This window comes from Mytilus trossulus, chromosome 4 (genome assembly GCF_036588685.1).
Source record: "Mytilus trossulus isolate FHL-02 chromosome 4, PNRI_Mtr1.1.1.hap1, whole genome shotgun sequence".
Classification (NCBI taxonomy): Eukaryota; Metazoa; Mollusca; class Bivalvia; order Mytilida; family Mytilidae; genus Mytilus; species Mytilus trossulus.
The window spans coordinates 72,900,930-72,925,333 of NC_086376.1; the positions used below are offsets into that span (position 1 = coordinate 72,900,930).

Below are 24,404 nucleotides of genomic sequence, written 5' to 3' on the forward strand. Positions count from 1 at the left end.
AATAAGGAAATAGAAACCGAATAAGGAAATAGAAACCGAAAAAGGAAATGAATATTGAAAAAGGAAAAAGAAACCGAATAAGGAAATGGAAATCGAATAAGGAAATGGAAATCGAGTAAGGAAATGAAAATCCAATAAGGAAATAGAACCCGAATAAGGAAATAGAAACCGAAAAAGGAAATGAATATTGAAAAAGGAAAAAGAAACCTAATAAGGAAATGAAAATCGAATAAGGAACTAGAAACCGAATAAGGAAATCGAAACCGAATAAGGAAATAGAAACCCAATAAGGAAATCAAAACCGAATAAGGAAATAGAAACCGAAAAAGGAAATGAATATTGAAAAAGGAAAAAGAAACCGAATAAGGAAAAAGAAACCGAATAAGGAAATAGAAACCGAATAAGGAAATGGAAATCGAATAAGGAAATGGAAATCGAAAAAGGAAATGAAAATCCAATAAGGAAATAGAAACCGAATAAGGAAATAGAAACCGAAAAAGGAAATGAATATTGAAAAAGGAAAAAGAAACCGAATAAGGAAATGAAAATCGAATAAGGAACTAGAAACCGAATAAGGAAATGAAATTGAATAAGGAAAAAGAAATCAAATAAGGAAACAGAAACCGAATAAGGAAATAGAAACGAAAAAGGAAATGAATATTGAAAAAGGAAAAAGAAACCGAATAAGGAAATGAAAATCGAATAAGGAACTAGAAACCGAATAAGGAACTAGAAACCGAATAAGGAAATCGAAACCTAATAAGGAAATAGAAACCCAATAAGGAAATAGAATCCGACTCAGGGAATAGAAACCGAAAAAGGAAATGAATATGAAAAAGGAAATGAAAATCGAATAAGGAAAAAGAAATTAAATAAAGAAACGAAAAAAAATGAGGAAAAAAAAATTTAAGAAAAAAAATTTGAGGAAAAAAAATTTTGAGGAAAAAAAATTTGAGAAAAAAAAAATTTTGAGGAAAAAAAATTTGAGGAAAAAAAAAATTGAGGAAAAAAAAAATTTGAGAAAAACAAAAATTTGAGGAAAAAAATTTTGAGGAAAAAAAAATTTTGAGGAAAAAAATTTTTGAGGAAAAAAAAATTTTGAGGAAAAAAAATTTTGAGGAAAAAAAAATTTGAGGGAAAAAAAAATTTGAAGCAAAAAAAAATTTACTTTGGACTTGTAATATTTTTTAAAATTTGAATATCGAAAAAGGAAAAAGGAAAAAGGAACCAACTTGTGTCTGGTTTTATTTTTATGAAATGTATGAATCACAAATGAGTGTGAAATTTTATGTATGAACATTATTTGTTAGGTCGCTGGGAGCGACGTGATTGGTTGCAAAGTTGCACCATGGAAGGTTGTAATGTATGAACATTATTTATTATAATGTATGAACATTATTTATTAGGTCGCTGGGAGCGACGTGATTGGTTGCAAAGTTGCACCATGGAATGTTGTAATGTATGAACATTATTTATTGTAATGTATGAACATTATTTATTAGGTCGCTGGGAGCGATGTCATTGGTTGCAAAGTGCACCATGGAATGTTGTATAGTTAAATTTATGTATACAGGGGTCTGTTGTTCAACTTGTGATTAAACTAATCATATGATTAATTTTAATCAGTCGTTAAAAGTTAATCGGATGATTAGTTAATGCAATGATTAAATTTTGTTGTTCAACTTATTTTAATCATTGTATTTACTAATCATGCGATTAATTTTTAATCATATGATTAAGTTTGGGTAGTTAGCAAGTGTTTCCCACAATGCATTGTAAATCAGGGCCTCCATAACTTCCTTGTTTGCATTAAATCATAACATTATTCTTTTAAACAGTTTTTGGGTACCAATAATTATTGAATAAATATCTTATAACATGTTCATATTTTTTATGGAATCATATTCATGTTTTAGTTTTGTTTCCAGTTCATAATGAATTAAATGTTCTTAAATGGAAAAATAATTTCAGTGAAAAGTCAAGTAATGCCCTGAGAATATACCATTGCCAATTTGTTTGGTCCCTGTTAACCATGAAATGGTTATGGGTACATTTTATAATAATCAACATTTGCATTTCACTTGAAATACTTTTATCATGCAACATTTGGTTGTCAGAAAGATCCAGAAATAATGACAGTGATCTGATTGCAGTCCTCAATAAGAATGCATCCAATTCATGGCCGTGGTTTTTATGATTTTACCCCAGTTTTCCACATATCCAGATCATAATGATTTCTTTAAAAAATCCTGTCATTTATGTTGTTTAGTATGTTCAACCTTCTTCACATGCTATTAAAATGACGAAATAACATTTCCATTGGGGCGTTGATGAAGAGTGCTTTCTTTCACGTCCGCATTTCATCAAGTATGGCATGCCAAATTAACATTTAAGATAATTTTTACGGATGGTGTAGATCGCACTATATTTAACAGAACTGAGATCAATTGTAGTTCCTACGGCACAAGGAGATACAGAGGGACAATTACAAATATTCAATTGTTTAAGTGTAATAAATAAATAAATAAAAAATAAGCTTTATTTAGAGTCGGCATAGTATATAAAACATAGACAAACATAAGCACTAATGGCATAATGCACAGCCCGTCAAAGTTGTAATTTTATCAGTCAAGGTATCTGAGTTTTCAATATTTTAAAAAAAATTGAAATAGCAACTTTTTCGTGACATTATTTGACAATACTCTGTCAGAAAAAAAATCCAGATAGAAATAATAATTGAGATCAATGAAAGCAATCCAACAGAAGATATTTTGGGTATCCGATAATCATGTGGGATAGGGTGCATAATAGTATTAAAATATAAAGACAAGAAGATGTAGTATGAATGCCAACGAGACAACTCCCTTTCGGAGACAGCAAAATGGTGTAGAAGTTAAGGAATTACAGGTCACCGTACGTCCTCCAACAACGAGAAAAACTCATAACGTTGAATAAGCTATAAATTCTAAAGGCAGATATGACAAATCGCGATAAAACAATTACAGGCACATGCAAATAGCCGATTGTATACAAGTAGCAGATGCTTATTTGGTCCCTTTTGTGTGGTCTCTTTTACCATTGGATGTTATTGTACAACTTACCAACAAAGATGGATGCTAACTATAAATAAAATAATAGAATTTATGTAATATACATAAATTCGGTTATTCTAGTGGAAAGTTTTAATATCGTCCGTTGCAGTGCTTTCCTTTATAAATGCATATATAGTCGATAAGCTGTATAGTGGTGACGTCAATTTGACGTTAGCGTTCTTTTCAACTTTGAGCTGCAAGTGAACAAACGTGTAATTACAATACAGAGAGAAGTATTTTGAAAATATCAAGTTGAATTACTATAGTGGATATTAAAGTTGGTATTTTATATATGTATAATAGGCAAAGAGATATAATGGATAATACAAAAAATTGTTTTAATTAAAAAATTGTAAAATAGTTAGAAATTGTTGAATTTCGAAACGGCGTGGCCGCCACGTGGTGCCGAATATGAAATAAAGAAAAAATATTTAATCACAATACGACTTAAGTTAAAGAAATGATATTTTTGTGGTGACTTTATATTTGGTGAATATTTCACCCAGTGATTCTGCTGCGGAAGTAATTATTTCGTAGAACACGACATACTATCAATTCAACAAAAACGATAATACATCGTTTGAACGGCTACAGCTTTAAGATATATTGTCATTGATTAAAGACTTTTTGTTACACACACAAACAAACGAATAAATTTGAAATAAGTAAATAAATAAAATTAATAAAAATAAATTAATAAATAAATATAATTGTGAGTTTCAGTATGTTGAGAAGAGGTACCAGGAAGCGTACAGCATCAGCGAGAGCTGGAGTAAGAAGGACCCCGGTGGTGTCGAAGGGAGTTTCGTCACGGGCGTCAGTACAATCATCTATGACGGTTACAAGGCCTGAGGCTATCTATACTACTTCTGGACATGACGGCGCTGCCATACCAACAACTGCAACATTATCAACGACAAGAATGTTGATGCCAACATTTTCCAGCAATCAGGACAACTCCGTCCACATTCCGGACATGTTATCATGGCAACCAAGACCAGCAATAGACCCCCAGCCAACTGTTGATAACACACAGTTTGTGTCACAAACAGGTAATGTGACCAATAATGATTATGTACAAATTCCCAATAGAATTGAAAGTGTTCATGAGAACCTAGGCATAAATGTAACACAGTCAATTAAAGAAAAAATATTGAAAGGGGAATTCATAGATTTAGCTTGTCTATTAAATAATTCAGTCAACACGGGTTCTGACAAACAAAAGTTGACATGGGCTCAAGGGGAATTCATTTTACAACCCATTTCTCAACAATCAAAAATTACAAATATTGAAAAGTGGACAGATGCTTTCATCATTTTTATTTATATTTATTGTGCTGTGCACGTAAACCGATTTAAGGAATTGTTAAAATACATGCACACAATACGCCTTGGGGCTCAAAGAAACCAAGGTATGGGTTGGAAAAATTACGATGAGCAATATAGACTAAGAAAAGCTCATGAACCATCCAGTTTATGGAGTAATATAGACAATGAGCTTTGGTTGTTATATATGCAACCAGTGAATACTATCTCAAATGTGTCCTTAAATGTATCTAATAGTAATATTCAAGACAGTAGTGGTCATGGGAACAAATGCTATAGTTATAACTATGAGGGAAGCTGTTGGAAAACACCTTGCTTTTATAGCCATTTGTGTTTAAGGTGTAATGGTTCACATCCAATTATAAACTGTCAAAGACAACTGGGAAATGTGAGACCACATGTTGGTAATACACAATATAACACAGGCTCTCAGTTTCAGTTTCGGGCACCCGGGGCTCAGTATAGAGCAGGGCCCCAGTTTCAATTTCGCCCAAGGAGCGCCGAGTCAAGAGTCAGATTTTCCCCAAGAAATGCCACACAGTTCACACAAGCAAGATCTAGACCAAATATCAGAACTATGGCGACTTGGTAGAACCCCTATTAAGATTGGTGTTTTGAAAAATATGCTGAGGGCATATCCGCATGCAGGTGTAGCAAAAGAATTATATGAAGGATTTTTATGTGGTTTTCGTTTGAAATATTCAGGTCCGAGAATTTCTTTTATTTCCAAAAATTTACAGTCGGCAAATTGTCATAAAGTTGAAACGTTGGATAAGTTAGATCAGGAGGTAAAAGCGGGTAGGATGGCTGGTCCTTTTTTAGAAAAGCCGATTTCTACTCTTAGGACTTCTCCTATCGGTCTAGTACCAAAAGAGAAAGGTTGGAGGTTAATATCTCATTTATCATATCCGGAAGGTTCCGGGGTCAACGATTTTATTGATCGCGATGAATGTTCCGTTCAATATGCATCTTTTGATGAAGTTATACAAATGGTCAGCTCACTCGGAAAGTCTGCATTGATTGGGGTACGGGACATAAAGTCCGCTTTTCGTTTGCTGCCAGTGCACCCATCAGATTTTGAATTGTTAGGGATTTATTTTGATGAAAAGTTCTTTGTAAATAAAAGTATGGCTATGGGATGTTCAATTTCATGTAATTTATTCAATAAGTTTTCGACCTTTTTACACTGGTTAGTAGTTGAACGGAGTGGAGTGAAATCACTTGTGCATTATTTGGATGATTTTTTATTTGGAGGCCCTGAGGATACACCGGTATGTCAAATGATGCTAGACATTTTTTCAGATATTTGTGAGGAACTAGGTGTTCCGATTGCTTCGGAAAAATCAGTTGGACCTGTAACATCTTTGAAATTTTTAGGATTGGTCATTGACACTGTTGAAATGGTTGTCAGAATACCACAAGACAAATTGTTAAAGCTAAAGTCTTTACTTGAACCGATTTTGTTGAATAAAAAGATTACACACAAGGACTTAGAATCAGTAGTGGGTTTGATGGCTTTCTGTTCAAGGGCGATTACTTCGTCTAGGGCTTTCCTTCGCAGGTTTTATGATGTCATAGGGTCTATAAAAAATAAAAAGCCTTTTTATTCAATTAGAATAAATAATGATCTCAGAGAAGATGCAAAAATTTGGCTGATTTTTCTGGAACATTTTAACGGAGATTGTTATCTATCAGAAAACACTTGGATAACAAATGAAACGTTGCATTTGTACACTGACAGCTGTGGTAACTCTGATTTAGGTTGTGGTGCATATTTTGATGGTAAATGGGCACAATATAAATGGCCGGAAGCATGGTCAAATATGCCAATCATGAGGGACATTACTTTTTTAGAGTTAGTTCCAATTGTTTTAGCTATGTTTATATGGGCTTCAAATTTCCAAAATCGAAAGATTTTATTTCGAATTGACAATATGGCATTAGTTAGCATTATCAATAAAAGAACTGCCAAGTCGAAGCGTGTGATGGCATTTATTCGCCCCCTTGTTCTTTTTACAATGCAGCACAATATTCAGTTTAAAGCACAACATATTGATGGTTGTAAAAATGAAATTGCAGACTCGATTTCTCGTTTTCAGTTGAAGAGATTCCGGGAACTAGCACCCGGGGCCGAGTCGGTTCCAGAAAACAACCCAGAAGAGTTCAGAGATTTGATATTGAGTTTGAAACAAACAGATTAATTAATTGTTCGCTTGCTCCTAATACAATTCAAGCTTATCAACGAGCTTTAAATGCTTTGGCTAAATTTAGGGATAGTTTTGATTTAGATCATAGTTTTCCAATACCATTGAACCACATTACTCAGTTCATTGCATACATGTCTTGCTTGGACATGGCTCCATCTACGGTGAAATGTTATATTTCAGCCATCAGTTTTTATAATAAGATTAATAATTACGAAGATATGTCTCAATTATTTGTTGTAAGGAAAATGATTGATGGAATGGCAAGGTCAAAGTTAAAGAGACCTGACAGTAGATTACCTATTACTATAGATCTGTTAAAAAATATTATAAAAATTTTGCCCGCATTTTGTAGCTCCAGATATGAAGCTGTCTTATTTTCTAGTGCTTTTTCAATGGGATTTATTGCATTTCTGCGAGTTGGTGAAATGACAACTGCATGTGACAGGGAAGGGTCTAATCATGCCATTAAAATTGAAAATGTGGAGGTTACTAATCATAATATAAAAATATACTTGGCGTCTTCAAAAACAGACCAGCTAGGTCGAGGGACTTCAATTTTTGTGGCCCGACAATCAGATGTTGGAATTTGTCCGGTAAAATTACTGCAAGAATATTTAAAGATTCGACCTCGAATTAGTGGTCAATTATATTGCCACTTTAATGGCTCTCCAATGACTCGATATCAGTTTTCAGGAATTCTAAAACAAGCCCTGGGGTATATTGGTTTTGATCAATCAAAGTATGGGACGCACTCATTTAGAATCGGTAGTGCTACTTCAGCAACTATGCTTGGTTTTTCTGACGAGCAAATTAAAGTAATGGGTCGTTGGAGTTCTGATACTTTCAAAAGTTATATACGAATACCACAATTTTGAATAAATTTCGTTGAATTTGATGGTCAATTTAGTATATTTCATGTCAATACATACATGTATTAAATTGTAGGCCAAGAAGTGTCAGTATGGATAGTAGGCTCATCTTTGATAAGAAATGCATTTGTACACGCAAGAAGTAGAACAGGTGGTGTAAATTTAGGTCTCCATAGAATAGGAGTCAAAATTTGGTGGCAAGGGTATGGTGGCATGGGTTTAAAAGATTTGGAATCGACAATAAAAAGACTGATGAAATATGAAAAAGCGCCGAAATATCTTGTCCTTCATATTGCTGGAAATGATTTGGGGAAGACAAAATTAGGATTTTTAAGGAATGAAATCAAGGCCACCTTGGAGAAGGTACAAAGTTATCTACCGAATAGTTCGATTGTATGGTCTCAGATTTTACCCAGAACAAATTGGCGTCATTCAAAAAGTCAGGATAGCATGATGGCATGCAGAATAAGAATAAATAGTGCCATTGCTTCATTCGTGTTAAAGAATGGGGGACATTATATAAAGTATCCAGATATTCTTCCTAATAGTACTTTTTTAAAGGAAGATGGTGTTCATTTGACTGATCTAGGAAATGACATATTTCTAAATAATTTGCAAGGTGCGCTTGAAATGTTTATTTGTTCTGGTTCTTATACATATCCAGATACATTTGGTACTAGTATGTGTATATCTTAAATAATTTTAAAACAGTATTGGCCACAGTCCTATCGCAGCTTCATCCCCACTTTAGTGGCGGTTGATCCGGTACGGTTGAGTTTGACTATACCGTACCTAATCAATTTGGCAACTTCGCTGCGTGTGATAAACTACAGTTACAGTTGTCTATATTTTAGTGACATTAAAAGTACATTTTGTGGATCGCTGTATCCCAGGATCCAACAGCTAAGTTAGTTGATCGCTGTATCCCAGGATCATACATCTATCTATCTATATATATCTATCTAGTATCTGTAGGTTGCCAGAGGTAACCAAAAAATGATCTATACATCTATGAATCTATACATCTATGAATCTATCTAGTTGAACAATTTATATCGTTGAATCTATATGTGTACATATTTAAATTTGTGTTAATAATAAAAAGCTGTGGTCAATACTGCCAATAAATCTTAGTTTTACAAGCCATCTCGAATAATAGAATTTATGTAATATACATAAATTCGGTTATTCTAGTGGAAAGTTTTAATATCGTCCGTTGCAGTGCTTTCCTTTATAAATGCATATATAGTCGATAAGCTGTATAGTGGTGACGTCAATTTGACGTTAGCGTTCTTTTCAACTTTGAGCTGCAAGTGAACAAACGTGTAATTACAATACAGAGAGAAGTATTTTGAAAATACCCACCCTCCCTCCACCATATATAGTTAAATCATGTAGTTTTGTTTGGGTACTGCTCTTTTGTTCTTTTTATTTTCAGGTACATGTATATACGAGTAGTTAGAGTTCCAGTATGAAAAATTCTCCTCCATTGATGATTTGCCATGTGATGTCAAAAATTGCAGTAGTCAGTTAGATGTTGGTTGTATAGAAACATTTGATCGTTAAAAAGTGAAAAATGTGTTGGCAACTTCGCTGCGTGTGATAAACTACAGTTACAGTTGTCTATATTTTAGTGACATTAAAAGTACATTTTGTGGATCGCTGTATCCCAGGATCCAACAGCTAAGTTAGTTGATCGCTGTATCCCAGGATCATACATCTATCTATCTATATATATCTATCTAGTATCTGTAGGTTGCCAGAGGTAACCAAAAAATGATCTATACATCTATGAATCTATACATCTATGAATCTATCTAGTTGAACAATTTATATCGTTGAATCTATATGTGTACATATTTAAATTTGTGTTAATAATAAAAAGCTGTGGTCAATACTGCCAATAAATCTTAGTTTTACAAGCCATCTCGAATAACTATGGATTATGTTTATGCTTCTATTTTTTATGGCAAAAAGTACTGTGACAGCTTCTTGTTTGAAATATGATTCCTTTTATTGATGTGTGATATATGTATGCATGCAGTGTTTGCAAATAGACGTTCAGCAATTTCTTCTCTTCTCTAAAATAACAATATATTCTTTAAAACCTTTCAGAAGTTATAAACACCTCTCCAATATATTTATTCAACGCGTTTCAGCAGAAAAATACGAAAATACAAAGCAAATAATTAATATCAAACACATGAGTTCACACAATGTTATTACATCGTTTGTTTGTCTCAGACTGATTGATAAAATTGAGAATGGAAGAAAATGTCAAAGAGACAACAACCTGACCAAAGAACATAAAACAGCCGAAGGCCACGACATACTTATACCGGGTCTTCCACACAGCGACAAAATCCAGCACCCGGAGGCGGGGTTCAACTCGGACCCCTAAATATAAATTGTGTACTAGTCCAGTGAAAATGGACGTCACACTAAACTCCAAAACATATTATAAATGATCTAAAAATTAATCTAGACAAAGTGATCATCGCCCCCCTCCCACACACACACTTCATTCTGAGGTAACTGTATTAAAACAAAGTAAATATGAGACTTTATTTGTGATATTGTTGTGCCCCCGCAGATGTAAATTTAATTCTAAATCAAAACACCTTAAAAATTGTATAAGAAAAAAAACATAAAACCTAATTTCCTGTCGATATCCACGTCTAGATAGTATGTCCTTATAATCTAAAAGGTTTCATGAAATTCTGTTGTTGGTCACAAACTGTTGCAGTAGTACATTGAGGCAAACAAGTTCAAAGGGGCGTAACTCCTAGAAAATAACCTGAATCATAATCTCATGTCAATATGCTCATCTACATAGTATGTCCTTATTATCTACTATTCCACATGCACATCTTCAGTATATATGTTTAAATAGTCATAATTGAACTTCCTAGCATTCAAACTGTGGGAGGAGTTATCCATCCGGAAATTATATGCGTTTTTTATTTAAGCATATAAACTGCAATAACGACAAGTTCAACTATCTCCCAAAAAAGCTAATATTAATAAAAATCAAAACCCTGACCACATGCACACCTTAGATATATGTACAAATAGACAGCCAAGTTAAAACTTCCTAGAATTCAAACTGTATGAGGAGTTATGTGGAATAACTATATACAATAATGGGACGGAAAGACGGACGGATGGATAGATAAACGGACAGGGGACCCCCACCCCCATTTAAAACATTCAATATTAACAAAGGCCAGAGGCTCCTGACTTGAGACAGGCGCACAAATGCGTTGGGGTTAAATAACTTTTGAGAGATCTCAACCCTCCACCTTTACCTCTAGCCAATGTAGAATAAAGAACAACATAAATTACGCATAGTAAAACTCAGCTTAAAAGAAGTCTGAGTCCAAAGTCAGATAAGGTAACAAATAAAACTAAACGAAATGACAAAATGACACAGCATCAGCGTGATGGTATTTTTCCGTTGCTGATTAACGAAAGAAGAGGAAGACAATGATACGCCAGGGGCACCCTCTCCGTGTTCCCGAAATATACATGAAATATTAGTCACTGTGCCTTGTCTGTTCTAGGAATTATAACCATGAGTTTTTTTATCCGCTATACATGTCAAGAAATCTTTGCTCAAATCGCCGATGAACCCCTATTGCACCAATTAGAAGATAAACAATTCCATTAAATGAAATTGATTTATGGCCTACATGTACGTGTCGCTAAGAACACGATCATGATATAACAAATGGTCAATATATAGAATTCTCCATGTAATTTTCTCTATTGGATTTTTGCATGCCCTTTATTGTTAATATTGACGCAATTTATACTTTTATCATGTCTTACTCAGACTATTACACCAGAGTAGCATATAGTTGAGTGTTAAATAAATCAAACATAATATTATGTTTTGTAATGATCCAAATTATTTGAATGACCAGCACTAGTAACTGAAATTCTCCCTCTTTCCCAACGGGCGTGAGTTGCTTCTTTTGAAATATCTCTGACACTCGAAAAATCAAATGAGATTTTCCAGATTCTTGATAACAGGTGCTTGAGTTTGTATCATGATTACACGTCAGTTGAGAAATATGAGACATATCATTGACTCATACTTTTTTTTTTACTAAATCACTGACATAAAACACTTGCAATAGAACATTTTCATAATAAATAATTGTAGTGGAGGTTCAGGAGGGGTATCTGGGGTCTAACCCTTCTTCTTCTTCTTCCGAATACGGGAGTAGACTCCTAGGTAGGAGTGTAAAACCTCCTTTTTATTTAACAATCAAAGCCTTTGAAAGGAGACATAAAGTTGGAACACTGAACCCTTTTAACTTAGGCACTGTTGGACCCCCCTTTTCCCCCCAAATGGCTGGATCCATTCATGATTTGGGTTCTCGTCAAACATATGTTTTTAATAATAAATGGGAAATAAATAATGTTTAAAAACTTCCATGTTAAGATAAAAACCGTAAGGTCCGAGCTATCTGTGGGACGAATTAACCTGTTATAATTTACCTGCGTAAATTGATAGGTCAAGGGCGCTATCAGAGAATGTGCTATTATTTGAACTTCGAAAAATGGGGAAATTAGCAAAGAACTGCTTCCAAAATCACTTATGGCCTGTGCATTAATGCTATGGTAACATTTATTATTTATAAAGCTGTTTTGCGTAATATTTTATTGAATGATTCCGCACAATAATGTGGCCGTTGTTGCGATCAACACCGTCACTGAGCGGTAAAATACAAACGGAAATCTGCCGAAATGTGCAGTTTCATTCTGTTATCAAATGACCAATTAATGAGTGCGTCCGATCCTTCACCCCATCTTGTCAAATCTCTTTCCAATTTATGTTTCAACTCAATTCCTAGCAAATATATTGAGTTTCTTTCAAATATTAAAGCTCTTTCACAGCTGAAATCTCTTTCAAGGAGCTAAATATATCTTAAACATCTCATATTTCAAGGATAAACTTATTTTTGCATTGGTACTGCAGCCATCTTGGATGCTTTAATCATATGATTAAAATTTAATACACCTCAAAGAGGTCGATTAAGTTTAACGACAGTTTTAGCATTTTTAACGCAGCGTTAAAATTAACGACAAGTTGAACAACACACTAATCATATGATTAAATTTAATCGAATGATTAAGAAATTTTAACGACGCGTTAGCACTAACGACAAGTTGAACAACAGACCCCTGATATCATTCAAAAATTTTGATTTTCATTTATTCTTTTTTCTATTTATAGTCTCAATAGAAACAGTTTGAAGATTATGCCAATAATCCAAGATTAGCCAGTGTGATTGAAGTGTTACCGTCTATTATAGAATCATCTAAAGCCAAGTCTACTAATAATAAATATCGTATTTATTTTGAAAAATTTCGGAAATGGTGTGTTTTGTTCGGACTACAGTATTCACCAGCTACATCTACTACTATTTCGCTTTATATTGGTGGACTTATTCAGCAAGGAATTAGTGTGTCAGTTTTGGAGGCTAGCTAACTAGGTCCAGCAGCTAAGTCCAATATTTTTCACTTTATGGTAAAAGCATGAAACTTTGCACAGTGTTAGTTATGATGCTTATAAACATTTTTGGATATGGAGCCATAAAAAAAAAATCCACAATGGCCGCCAATTTCAAAATGGCCGCCAACAGTTATGAAGCAGAGTCCAAAAATTTGGTATAATTTATCATTTGAAAATAAAAGCACACAACTTTGCATATTGCTAGTTCTGATGATTATTGATCTTTTCTGAATATGGAACAATAAAAAACAATCCATAATGGCCGCCAATTTTAAAAATGGCAGCCAACAGTCATGAAGCAGAGTCCCAAAATATGGTATAATTTATCATTTGAAAATAAAAGCATAACACTTTGCATATTGCTAGTTACGGTGCTTATTAATCTTTAATGAATATGGAACAATCAAAAATAATTCCATGATGGCCGACAAATTCAAAATGGCCACCAACAGTCATGAGGCAGAGTAAAAAAAAATTGGTACAATTGATCATTTGAAAATAAAAACATAAAACTTTGCATATTGCTAGTTATGATGCTAATTAATCTTTTCTAATATTGAACAATCAAAAATAATTCCTTAATGGCCTATTATCAGAAACTATGTCGGGTATATCTAGAAAGCTACTAGCGTCACTGATATGTCATTTGTAGACGAAACGTCGCATCTGTCATACAGAAATTATCCACAAGGAATATATAAATCAATTTATTATGATCATAGTTATACAACATGGCTACTGAAAAGACATTCAGGGTATCAAGTGTAGAATATGACAAACCGACTAAATCAAATAATATTGATTGGGCAAATTGTATCCTATGCCAAGACAGTATAGAGGAAAAACTTATATGCCCATTTGATTCTAAACGTCTAAATGTTGGGGCTGGTTATCAATCTTTAGCTGACAATATTAAGAAGTTTCATAAATTAAGATTGATGCCTGAATGCCTTAATGTGTGCATTGAAAATTTAGATGAGGGATCTGGAATAGCAGTCTTTCATTGACCAAAAGGCATGTTGGCACAAATCTTGCAACTTAAAACTGAACAGAACAAAGTTGAATAGAGCAGAAAAACGAACCTCACATGAGAGGATATATAATAAAGCAACCACATCTAAAAGAAAACTATACATAGCTTTTCCTTTCAGTCCACCAGTAACCCGTCTGTGTGCTATTTCCATTATAAAAATAGCCAAGAAGCCCTTGATGAGTCCTCAACATTTGGATAAGATACACATGTGAGAGAATGTGCAGTAAAATTAAATGACACATCGTTTCTTGCAAATTTCAGAACTGTTGATCTAATTGCACAGGAAGCAAAGTACCAGGGATGTTTAGTTTGCTTATATAATCGTGCATCTCGAATTGAAACGAAAAATGATAAAGTCGAATATAAGAAGGAAAGTCAAATCCATGGTATTGCATTTTCAGAAATAGTCTCTTATATAAATGAAACAAGATCGTGCGATGAGACCATACGTGTTTACAAGTTGTCAGATCTATGTAAACTTTATACGGAAAAAATAACATGTCTAGGTGCAGATGTTTCATCTCGAGTTAATAGTACACGACTAAAACACATAATTGTATCTAATTTCCATAACTTAGATGCTTACAAACAAGGCCTTGAAAACATTCTTGCTTTCAAAGATGACATTGGTCCTGCATTGAAGAGAATCTGATTAGAAGGCTTTGATAATGAGTTTGTCAACATATCAAAAGCAGCTAGGTTTGTTCGTAAAGATATTTTCGCATCAAATTTAGAATTTAAAGGAACCTTCCCAAATGGATGTCAGGAAGTTTCTGTACCCCAGTCATTGCTTTCTTTGGTCCGTCTGATTCAATTTCGACCTAACATTTAGGATCGTTCATATTCTGAGTCGACATTAACAATAACACAGCCTCTAATGTAAAGTTGTACAAAGAAACTATCCAACCGTCACACGAAAGATAATTAACTACCTCCATTTTGTGCTTATTTGGGTTCATGATCTACTGTCATGACTGTAAGACTAGAAAACGTGATCTAGTAGATACTTTCTTCAAACTTAGACTGTCTGTCATCTACAACCAAGTGTTAGAAATTTCTACTTCCATGGCCAATGATGCTTGTCGTCGTTATGTCCAAGAAGGTATTGTTTGCCCTACCAATCTACAACGAAATGCGTTTACCTCATCTGCTGTAGACAACATTGGTCACAATCCAAGCAGTATCTCGTTAAAAGATTCATTCCATGGTACAGGTATATCTTTATTCAAGCATATTTCAGAGGTTGGTCAAGGCGTTGTTTAAACATTTGACCAATCTGAACCTATTTGCAAATGCCAATCAAAGAGAGTGCCTCTTTTACCAAAGAGTTATTCAAATCTTCCACCAGCTGTTCTAAGATTCAGCGAACCAGATATCCCATTAGTTGAAGGAGAACTTTCAATTGACATGTCCTTAGTTCCAGCTGTATCAAAAGGGGAAGTCAAATGGCTGAACAGCTGTGGATAGGATTTGACACTGGAAAGAACTCCCGATATATTTCAATCCATGGATTGTGCCTTGCTCTAGGACCATTGAAATTGAAAGTATTTCCACTGTTCCATTCATTTGCCAGTTGTAACACAGTCTCAGCTTTTTTTGGGAAAGGTAAGAAATCAGCTTGGGACATATGGTTCGTATATGAGATGTTGTCAGAGGCATTTCTGCAGATTATCGAGAATTCAAATGAAGTGGAAATTTTAAAAGTGTTAAAAGTAATAGAACGATATATTGTGCTTTTGTATGACTGATCTAGTACAGCTAATGTGGTGAATGAGTAAAGAAAACAGTTATTCACGCAGAAGACAAGAACAATTGACAATATTCCTCCAACACTGCACTTCTTCATTAAACATACGAAACGTGCAGCTTACCAAGGTAGTGTTATTTTGGGCAATTGTTTAGTTGCAAATCCAAGTATGACCTCACCAGATTTATTTGATTGGCAAAAACTCTATAGTATCATTCTGATTTGTGCTTGCTGAAGCTTCAATGTCATGCATGTAAATTCTTGAAAGCAGCATTTAAATGCACAGCATTATGAAACTGCTCACCGGACTGTGAAAGAGAAACTGATTAAGACTGTGCTTTCTTTTGATTTTCCTGCATTTGTATCATATTTTAATTATAATTTTGATCTGTTGTTATGTTGAATAGTAAATTGTGAGGTTTTTTTTATTTCTTATTTTATTTCTTAAAAAAGAAATACTCTTTGCACTGATTCAATACTGCATATGTTGGATATTTTTTTCATTTCAGGAAAATTGTGAAATTTTCTTAGGTCATTACCTGTAGCTGTGAAAAATAAGAACTCATCAAAAACGCCATGTTGAGTTATATCGGCCATTTTTATTTCATAGTTAATGTCACCTGTTACATTAAATAATAATATGCTTGTTTATTCGTTCTTGTATTGAAATAATTGATCCATTATTTTTTAATTATTTTTATACCATATTTAAAAACAAACATCAAATTTTCATATGTTAAACGGCGCCATTTTGAATATTGCCGCCATTTTGAAAATATTATCTATGCACCCAAGTATTTATGATACATTATAGGCCTTTGTCGATATCAAATTATCCAGTTTCACGAATTTGGTAAATTTATAACACACAATGATGGTGTATACATACGAATACTGTCAAACTTAGACATTTTGACGCGCCATTTTGAATTTGGACGCCATTTTGAATTTGGACGCCCTTTTGATGATTTCTGTATTATAAGGTTTAAAAAAATAATAATTGACATATCTTAATTGTATTTCCTTAAGTTTGTGACATCTTCTGAACTCATTAAAATTGGAAGACTTCATCAAGTAAATTATGTTATACTTATGTCGGCCATCTTGAATTTGGCGGCCATATTAGATTTTTTTTTCGTGGCTCCATATCTAAATTTTGTCTATACCCCTTAATCTTTCACTATGGCAATTTTCATGCTTTTACCATAAAGTGATCAAGAATTATGTTATACTTATGTCGGCCTCTTGAATTTGGCGGCCATATTAGATTTTTTTTTCGTGGCTCCATATCTAAATTTTGTCTATACCCCTTAATCTTTCACTATGGCAATTTTCATGCTTTTACCATAAAGTGATCAATTATTCTGATATCCGCTGGACTATAATTATTATTCTATTAAATGGCATCATGATAAGAACTTTAAGGACAATCCTTGTTCAGATGAATTTCTTTCCTTGATTGTCCAGGGTGGTAAAAGAATTTTAAGTAAGCCCATAAATAATCAAAGCGCGAAAGCGCTGTAAAGGCAGTTAATTACAGGTTGTGTGTATTTCTAGTCCAGTTATATCATTATCTTCCATAGAACAGAGGTGGTTTGTAGAATTTAAGATTTAGAGTTCTTTTGTACCTAGTTCACCTATATCTAGTCTACTGTTTACAGTATATTTTCTGTGCCTCCCATGAAATGCATTTTAGCCATGGCCTTGTCAGTTTGCTTTAAATTTATGAGTTTGACTGTCCCTTTGGTGTCTTTCGTCCCTCTTCTTTAGACATATAAGAACTTTTCCTTTTCAATATAAATAGACTTTTTTTAATTATTGATTGTATACACATATTTTATGACTCCCATAAAAAATAGTTCACAAAGATTGACTAGTCTCTGTACTGTGTGTATAGCAAGGACATCAAGTAACATAATGGTAAATGTACATAGTAACATGTCAACTTTTTTGATTACCATACCTGTCAACTGTCAGTATTTGCAGAGTATTTCCCCCATCGAGCTCAAGGCTCCCAAATGGAAATTTTGTGAGAGCAATTTTGTCGACTATTTTAAGGAAAACAATTAATTCAACAATGGCTATGAGCTTGTTAATGCACGAAGAAGCCAAAAACCACATTAGAATATATTTGAAGGGAATCCATGACAAATCGCCCCACTTTTTCACTAACTCGCCTCACTTTAAAAACAAGAGTGCACACACTGAAATGTCTCGCCTTCTTTACTAATCATTGATATTCTGTTGATAGTCCTAATAATAAAGCGTTATTACAACTGTCACATAATCTTAACATAAACCAAGAAAACTAAACATTGACCTTTGAACCATGAAAATGAGGTCAAGGTCAGATAAACCATGCCAGGTAGGCATGTACAGCTTACAATTCTTCCATACAACAAATAATATTGACTAATTGCTTATAGTTTAAGAAAAACAGACCAAAACACAAAAGCTTAACACTGAGCAATGAACCGTAAAAAATGAGATCAAGGTCAAATAAAACCTGTGCGACTGACATGTAAATCATGAAATATTTCCATACACCAAATATAGTTGACCTATTGCCTAAAGTATTAGAAAAAAAGGCCAAAACTCAAGAACTTAACTTAAACCACTGAACCATGAAAATGAGGTCAAGGTCATATGACACCTACCAGGTAGACCTGTACACCTTACAACCATGCCATACACAAAATATAGGAGACCTATTGCAAACAGTATAAGAAAAACAGACCAAAACACAAAACTTAACTATAACCACTAAACCATGAAAATGAGGTCAAGGTCAGATGACACCTGCCAGTTGGACATGTACACCTTACAGTGCTTCCATACACCGAATATACTAGACCTATTGCTTATAGTATCTCAGATATGGACTTGACCACCAAAACTTAACCTTGTTCGCTGATCCATGAAATGAGGTCGAGGTCAAGTGAAAACTGCCTGAAAGGCAAGAGGACCTTGCAAGGTACGCACATACCAAAAATAGTTATCCAATTACTTACATGTATAATAAGAGAGAATTTAACATTACAAAAAATTTTAACTTTTTTTTCAAGTAGTCACTGAACCATGAAAATGAGGTCAAGGACATTGGACATGTGACTGACGGAATCTTCGTAACATGAGGCAACCATATACAAAGTATGAAGCATCCAGGTCTCCCACCTTCTAAAATATAAAGCTTTTAAGAACTGAGCTAACATCGCCGCAGCCGTATCACTATCCCTGTCGAGCTTTCTGCAACAAAAGTCGCAGACTCGACAAAAAAACTGCCCCAACCTGGATTACCAAATCACCCCACTTGTGAACTGTGTTAAATCCCTTTAATATTACTCCTGCCAACTGGTCCCATCTAATGGAAATGGGTGAAATCTAGATAAATATATTATTAACCAGGATGAATTAAGTAATGCCAACTCGACCCACTTATGGAAGAAGATGTTATTCCATTTAATATAAGTTAAATTCCTTATATTGCATTTTGATACATTTAACTGGTTACTTTTCAATTGTTATGCAAATAACTAAGCTTCAAAACTTAGTTATTCTTCAACAATCAGTTTTTTTTAGAATTATAATCTCAGTATATATCAATAATAGTAATCAAATTAATTTTCGGTTTTTTTGTATTCTGTGTAGATTAGTTTTCATTAAAGTGGTGCGAGTTTTTATGTTTAATTGTATATATATTAATCTAAATATTACTGTTTTTTTATAAGTAGGGCGAGTTGGCAGGAGTAATATTAAACATGATTTAACCAATTTCACATGTGGGGCGATTTGATAAATCAGTTTGTGGCGGTTTTTTAAAAAGTGGGGCGATTAGCCAGTGGGGCAACTTGTCCTGCTTCCATTTGAAGGCTCCCTTGAAGGTTTTGTATGACTATATGGACCATCTTTCACGTAAAACCCCCATGTGCATTTTGAAAAGTTGGCAGATATGTTTCTAACTCCAGGCAAAATCTACCGGTATGAATGAAAAAGAAAATTTCAATTAAGGCTATGTGGCCATAACAGCTGTCTCATTAGCATTTTAACTACTTCCCATATTTTCAATTAAAACAATAGAAGAAAATTATTTAATGCAAAAACAAAACTTGCTTGTAAATATGAAATTCTCTTTACGGTATGAGTTTTTCTCATTGTTTGAGATTGTACAGTAGTACCTGTAACTGTAAGGCAAAATAGTGTCCTAGGAAATTGTGTCCACATGGACACTATTTTCCTAGAATTTAGGTATTCAATAATGTCCATTGCCATGGAGTATTGTCCCCTAAGTGGACAGATTGTCATAGCAATATCTATGAAATAGTGTCCACTTGACTACAGAATGTTATGAAATAGAGGACATTATTAAATCCTTCTATTATTAACAAATTATGTCCTCCAAGGGAAGTAATACAATGGTCATTATAATGTTTTATTATGCTTGATAAAGTTTAATTAGAAATTGATTAATATAAACAAAATAAAAAATGGATGTTTACCTACATCTGTTACTTATTTCATTTTGAACAATTGTAAATATATATTATAAGAACATCAGCATGGTATGAATGCCAATGAGATAACTGAAGTAATTCCTGTCAAAGCTGAGACTACTATAACACATGTGTTATAGTAGTCTCAGGTCAAAGTAACAAAATGGGCCGAACAAAATTAGTGTTTTAAAAATTAGCAAGTATAGATTAGAATACATAATTTAGTAATATAACTTAGGAATGAATGTTATTTAATCATATCATTTTTTATATAAAAAAAGAAATCTTATCACTGAAGTATAGTATTTAATTATGTCCACTTTCAGGGACACTTTTTCGTACCTGAGGACAGTTTTTCATAGAAAAATATGTCCAGGACACATATAAATAAGTAAATATTGTCCCGAGACCGTATTTACTAGGAAATAATGTCCGGTGGACACTTTTTCATTGGGGACATTATTAAATCCTACATAACTGCTTATACCTATTTCTTATTCACTTTTGCTTGATAAACTCACTAAATATCAAATACATTGTACCACATCTCCTTATTTTTATAAGCATTCCAATAACATGAACAATTGTAATTCAATTCTATATACCAAAGCAAAATGAACTGCACCACTTTCATTCACTAGTATGCATCTTTTGGCAAAATACAAGTTCTTAAATGACACAATATATATTTATTGATAAAAAAATAAAATTTAGTATACAACTCTTTAACAAGTATAAAAAAAGCACAGCTGTGTCATAACTTGTGAAATCTGTGCTGAAAACATAGACATTGGTTTTTGAGTAATTCCATATGTCTGAGACTACTATAACACAGTGTTATAGTAGTCTCAGCATATGTGAAGCTCAACATTAGCTCGTCAGCTGGTGGTGGACAGTTAAATATATAGTTCCTTTCTGAAGGCTAGGATGAATGACTTTTCAGGAAAACCAATTTCACAAATCAAAACTTTCCTCTAGATTTCTCCTACAATATTCATCCAGTTTAGTTCTTTTGTTTTAATTGGACATCGTCCTGATTTTTAATTTTGCAAACCATTCAGTCTCTTGCTTGCAAATGGTGCATGAAAATAGGATGGGTATGGCAGTAGACAAGTCTCTTTAAAGTGGGTTTGTGCCCTGAAAAAAAAGTTTTATAACCAGGGGTGTGGAAATGCTATGCCCGACTCGTACATTTGAACAACCGGACAAGCAATTATTTTTGTCTTGGTTGCCCGTGGACAAGTAAAAAAATACACAAGACAAAGTTGAAATCCAACAAAAACATAAAATTAATTTCAAAACGTATAGAGATGTTTAATTTATGTAAGAGAAACAAATGTTCAGCAAGTAAAAACATCAATGTTCATGACGATAAATATTACATAATACCGGAAATAGATCGATTACCAAAATAAATAAAATAAGTATGCGAACCCGAGTCGCGTAACATTGCATTGGCTTTGTCCATTGACCCGGGATCGTCGATTAGGTTTTATCCGTCATTTGCCGGAAGTGTCATTTTGGCGGGAAATCATGTACACACACACACACGTAGATTGGCTGGTACCCGATCGTAATGTTACACATCACATATATCAAATAGCTAATACCCGGAACGTAGTACCGGGAACCAGGATAAAACGTGGACAACATACATAACTAGAACCGAAATTGAAAACGCTTTACGGTTTCTCGTTCATAAACCGAATTCCGCTTTGAATTATAGAAGATGCAATATTAATCATGTTCAGTCGACTTTTCATTGTTATATCAACGTCTGAACTAATTAAAGAAACTTTAGATGTCAGATAACACTCGAAATTGACCCGACCTCTTTCCACACGGAATACACATAATGATAGTTTGTAGTCAGGTTGACTGCTTATAATGCAAAATACACACTAATAACAAGTTCTAAAAAACGAACAATACACACTGATCGTTTCTTTAGTCCCCAATGTAAATGAAAGAAACAAAAACCATATTATACCATAAAAAGAAGAGGAGAAATTCGAACATTTCCGGATCTATTTCTGGCCAAAAGACCCCCTGCAAAGATTGCGTATGAAAAGAAGAACCTCATGACTTAAAAGTCAGGCCTTAAAGCACTGCCTTTAAAAAAGAACCAGTCACACAGTATATTTTCCGCGCATTGTGTTTTTTAAAAAATTTGAGGCATTCATAAGTTGTGCAGTAAGAATTCTCCACTTTCTTACACCAGGGCACGAGAAATTTTGCTGGTGGCATTGGAATCTATAGGATTAGATAAAAGCAAATTTGGTTTGCATAGTTTAAGAAGTGGTGGGGCTTCTACTGCAGCTAATTTTGGTATTTCAGAGAGATTACTAAAAGCTCACGGTCGTTGGTCATCCGATAGATCTAAAGATGGATACATAAAAGATAATATTCAATCACAAATGGCAGTTTCTTTGAATCTTGGCATTTAATTCATATTTCATTTATTCCTTTGATATGTCGAAGTTACTGCGAGCAACTAAACCTATATCTAGAGTTTTGTTTTATTTATTATACCAAGGATTTAGTAAAGAAATGTTTTAAATTAAGACGAGCATGGCGAGGGAGAATTTAATTAAATTTCTTTTCGTTGAGACTAGGGGTTTTTCCCCTGTGATACTATTTATAAGTTCAAGGTTGGTTAGTGAGAGTAGTTGTATAACAAGTTCTTGTTTTGGTTATAAATATAGATGGGTAAAATATGCTCTAGAAATACTTTGACGGTTTAAAAAGTGGGGTCCCGTTATATTATATAAAGAAAATTTGCGGGTGTCATTTATCGAAAGTGCTCGCTCACAGTAACTACGACAGTTTTTGCAGTTTATTGTGTCATAAGAATGTGTACATATATATGATTATGAATTGTTTAATTATAGTCCATTTAAATGTATTGGACAAATGTGTTTGTATTTATAATATGTTGGTTTATAATGTTATTAAACTTTGCTTACTAGAAAAGAAAAACGAAGTTACTGCGAGCAACTAAACCTATATCTAGAGTTTTGTTTATTTATTATACCAAGGATTTAGTAAAGAAATGTTTTAAATTCGGACGAGCATGGCGAGGGAGAATTTAATGGAATATCTTGAAAATTGTTACTCAATGGAAAGCATATACATTGTATACTTGAATCTCTTTAAACAAATGAAAGCTTTTACATCTTAATGTATTTCACAATTATAATAGCTTTTGACCGACATTGGAGTGATTGGACTGCTTGATAAAAGTTACACAAGACCACGCACTATGTATAAAAGTATACTGTGTATTCTGGTTTTCTATTGAAGTCTACTTCATTTGATTATTATTCCGTTTAAAAATTATATACCCTCATGACCTTCACACCAGTTTATGTCCATGTCAGCCAACAGGAAGTCACTACTGTCAAGAATACTATCTTCTGCTTCATCATTGTGCACTATCTGTTTTTGTTCCTGGTGGAAAAGAATATGAAAAAAAAATATTATTCTCATTAATTCATTTCTTAATTACTAACACATACAATAATAATAGCTTAACTGACATATAAACATCTTTAATGACTAGGTGCGTTAAAATTTATGCAACAAAAAAAAGGTAAAATTCAAAAACTTCAGCTAACTAAACTGTTTTTTTTTCTGTACAGTGACCATGATGGAGGACAAACTAAAAATCTAAGTTTAGACATGTCAACATTTTAAAAATACATCTAATCTGGACAAAAAGCTCCAGTTTCATAGTACATGCAGTAGTGTAATTTATAAAATTGTCAATGAAGATGCAAATAAAAGCATTAATTTAACTAACTGATCTTTTTAGTTTTATTGATTTTATAATGTGCTGTTGTTGGTTTTTTATCCATGGGAAAGGGGTATTTTTTTGGGGGAAATAAAGTTTATATTTCAAAGTCAGAAACTTGTATTGCATCATCAACAAAAAAATTAAAGAATCTAAATATGGTAGAACTTATTTATTCACAACAAAATTTTTACGTCTGCATACATTATTTACAAAGTGATAATAGTAATATCACTGAAACATACATATTATGTATAATCTATTTTGTCATCCTTTATCATTACTTTATCAAAAACTTGTTTCAAAGTTCACAAACAAGCAAA

The 24,404-nt window shown here is 33.4% G+C and overlaps 2 protein-coding genes across 6 annotated transcripts in view; one reads left to right on the forward strand and one right to left on the reverse strand.

The window, feature by feature from the left end:
- LOC134715921 (helicase POLQ-like) overlaps nt 1-24,404 on the reverse strand; it is a 72,434-nt gene that overhangs the window by 42,379 nt on the left and 5,651 nt on the right. For all 3 annotated transcript variants that reach the window (XM_063578483.1, XM_063578484.1, XM_063578485.1), the window contains exon 2: nt 23,633-23,738. In XM_063578483.1, the coding sequence (XP_063434553.1) occupies nt 23,633-23,738 (106 nt within the window). The remainder of the gene's footprint in view (nt 1-23,632; nt 23,739-24,404) is intronic.
- On the forward strand, nt 3,125-9,414 carry LOC134715920 (uncharacterized). 3 transcript variants are annotated; one of them, XM_063578482.1, is made up of 2 exons: nt 3,125-4,144; nt 7,571-9,414. In XM_063578482.1, the coding sequence occupies exons 1-2, from the start codon at nt 3,817-3,819 to the stop codon at nt 8,188-8,190; spliced, it is 948 nt and encodes a 315-aa protein (XP_063434552.1). In that variant the 5' UTR covers nt 3,125-3,816; the 3' UTR covers nt 8,191-9,414. The 3 variants fall into 3 exon arrangements, with proteins under 3 accessions (XP_063434552.1, XP_063434550.1, XP_063434549.1); XM_063578480.1 differs by having other exon boundaries at nt 3,125-3,369; nt 3,810-9,414; XM_063578479.1 differs by having other exon boundaries at nt 3,125-3,369; nt 3,816-9,414.

What these genes read in the sequence shown, in the direction of transcription:
- LOC134715920 (XM_063578480.1), top strand. Translation starts at nt 3,817, where the DNA reads ATGTTGAGAAGAGGTACCAGGAAGCGTACAGCATCAGCGAGAGCTGGA.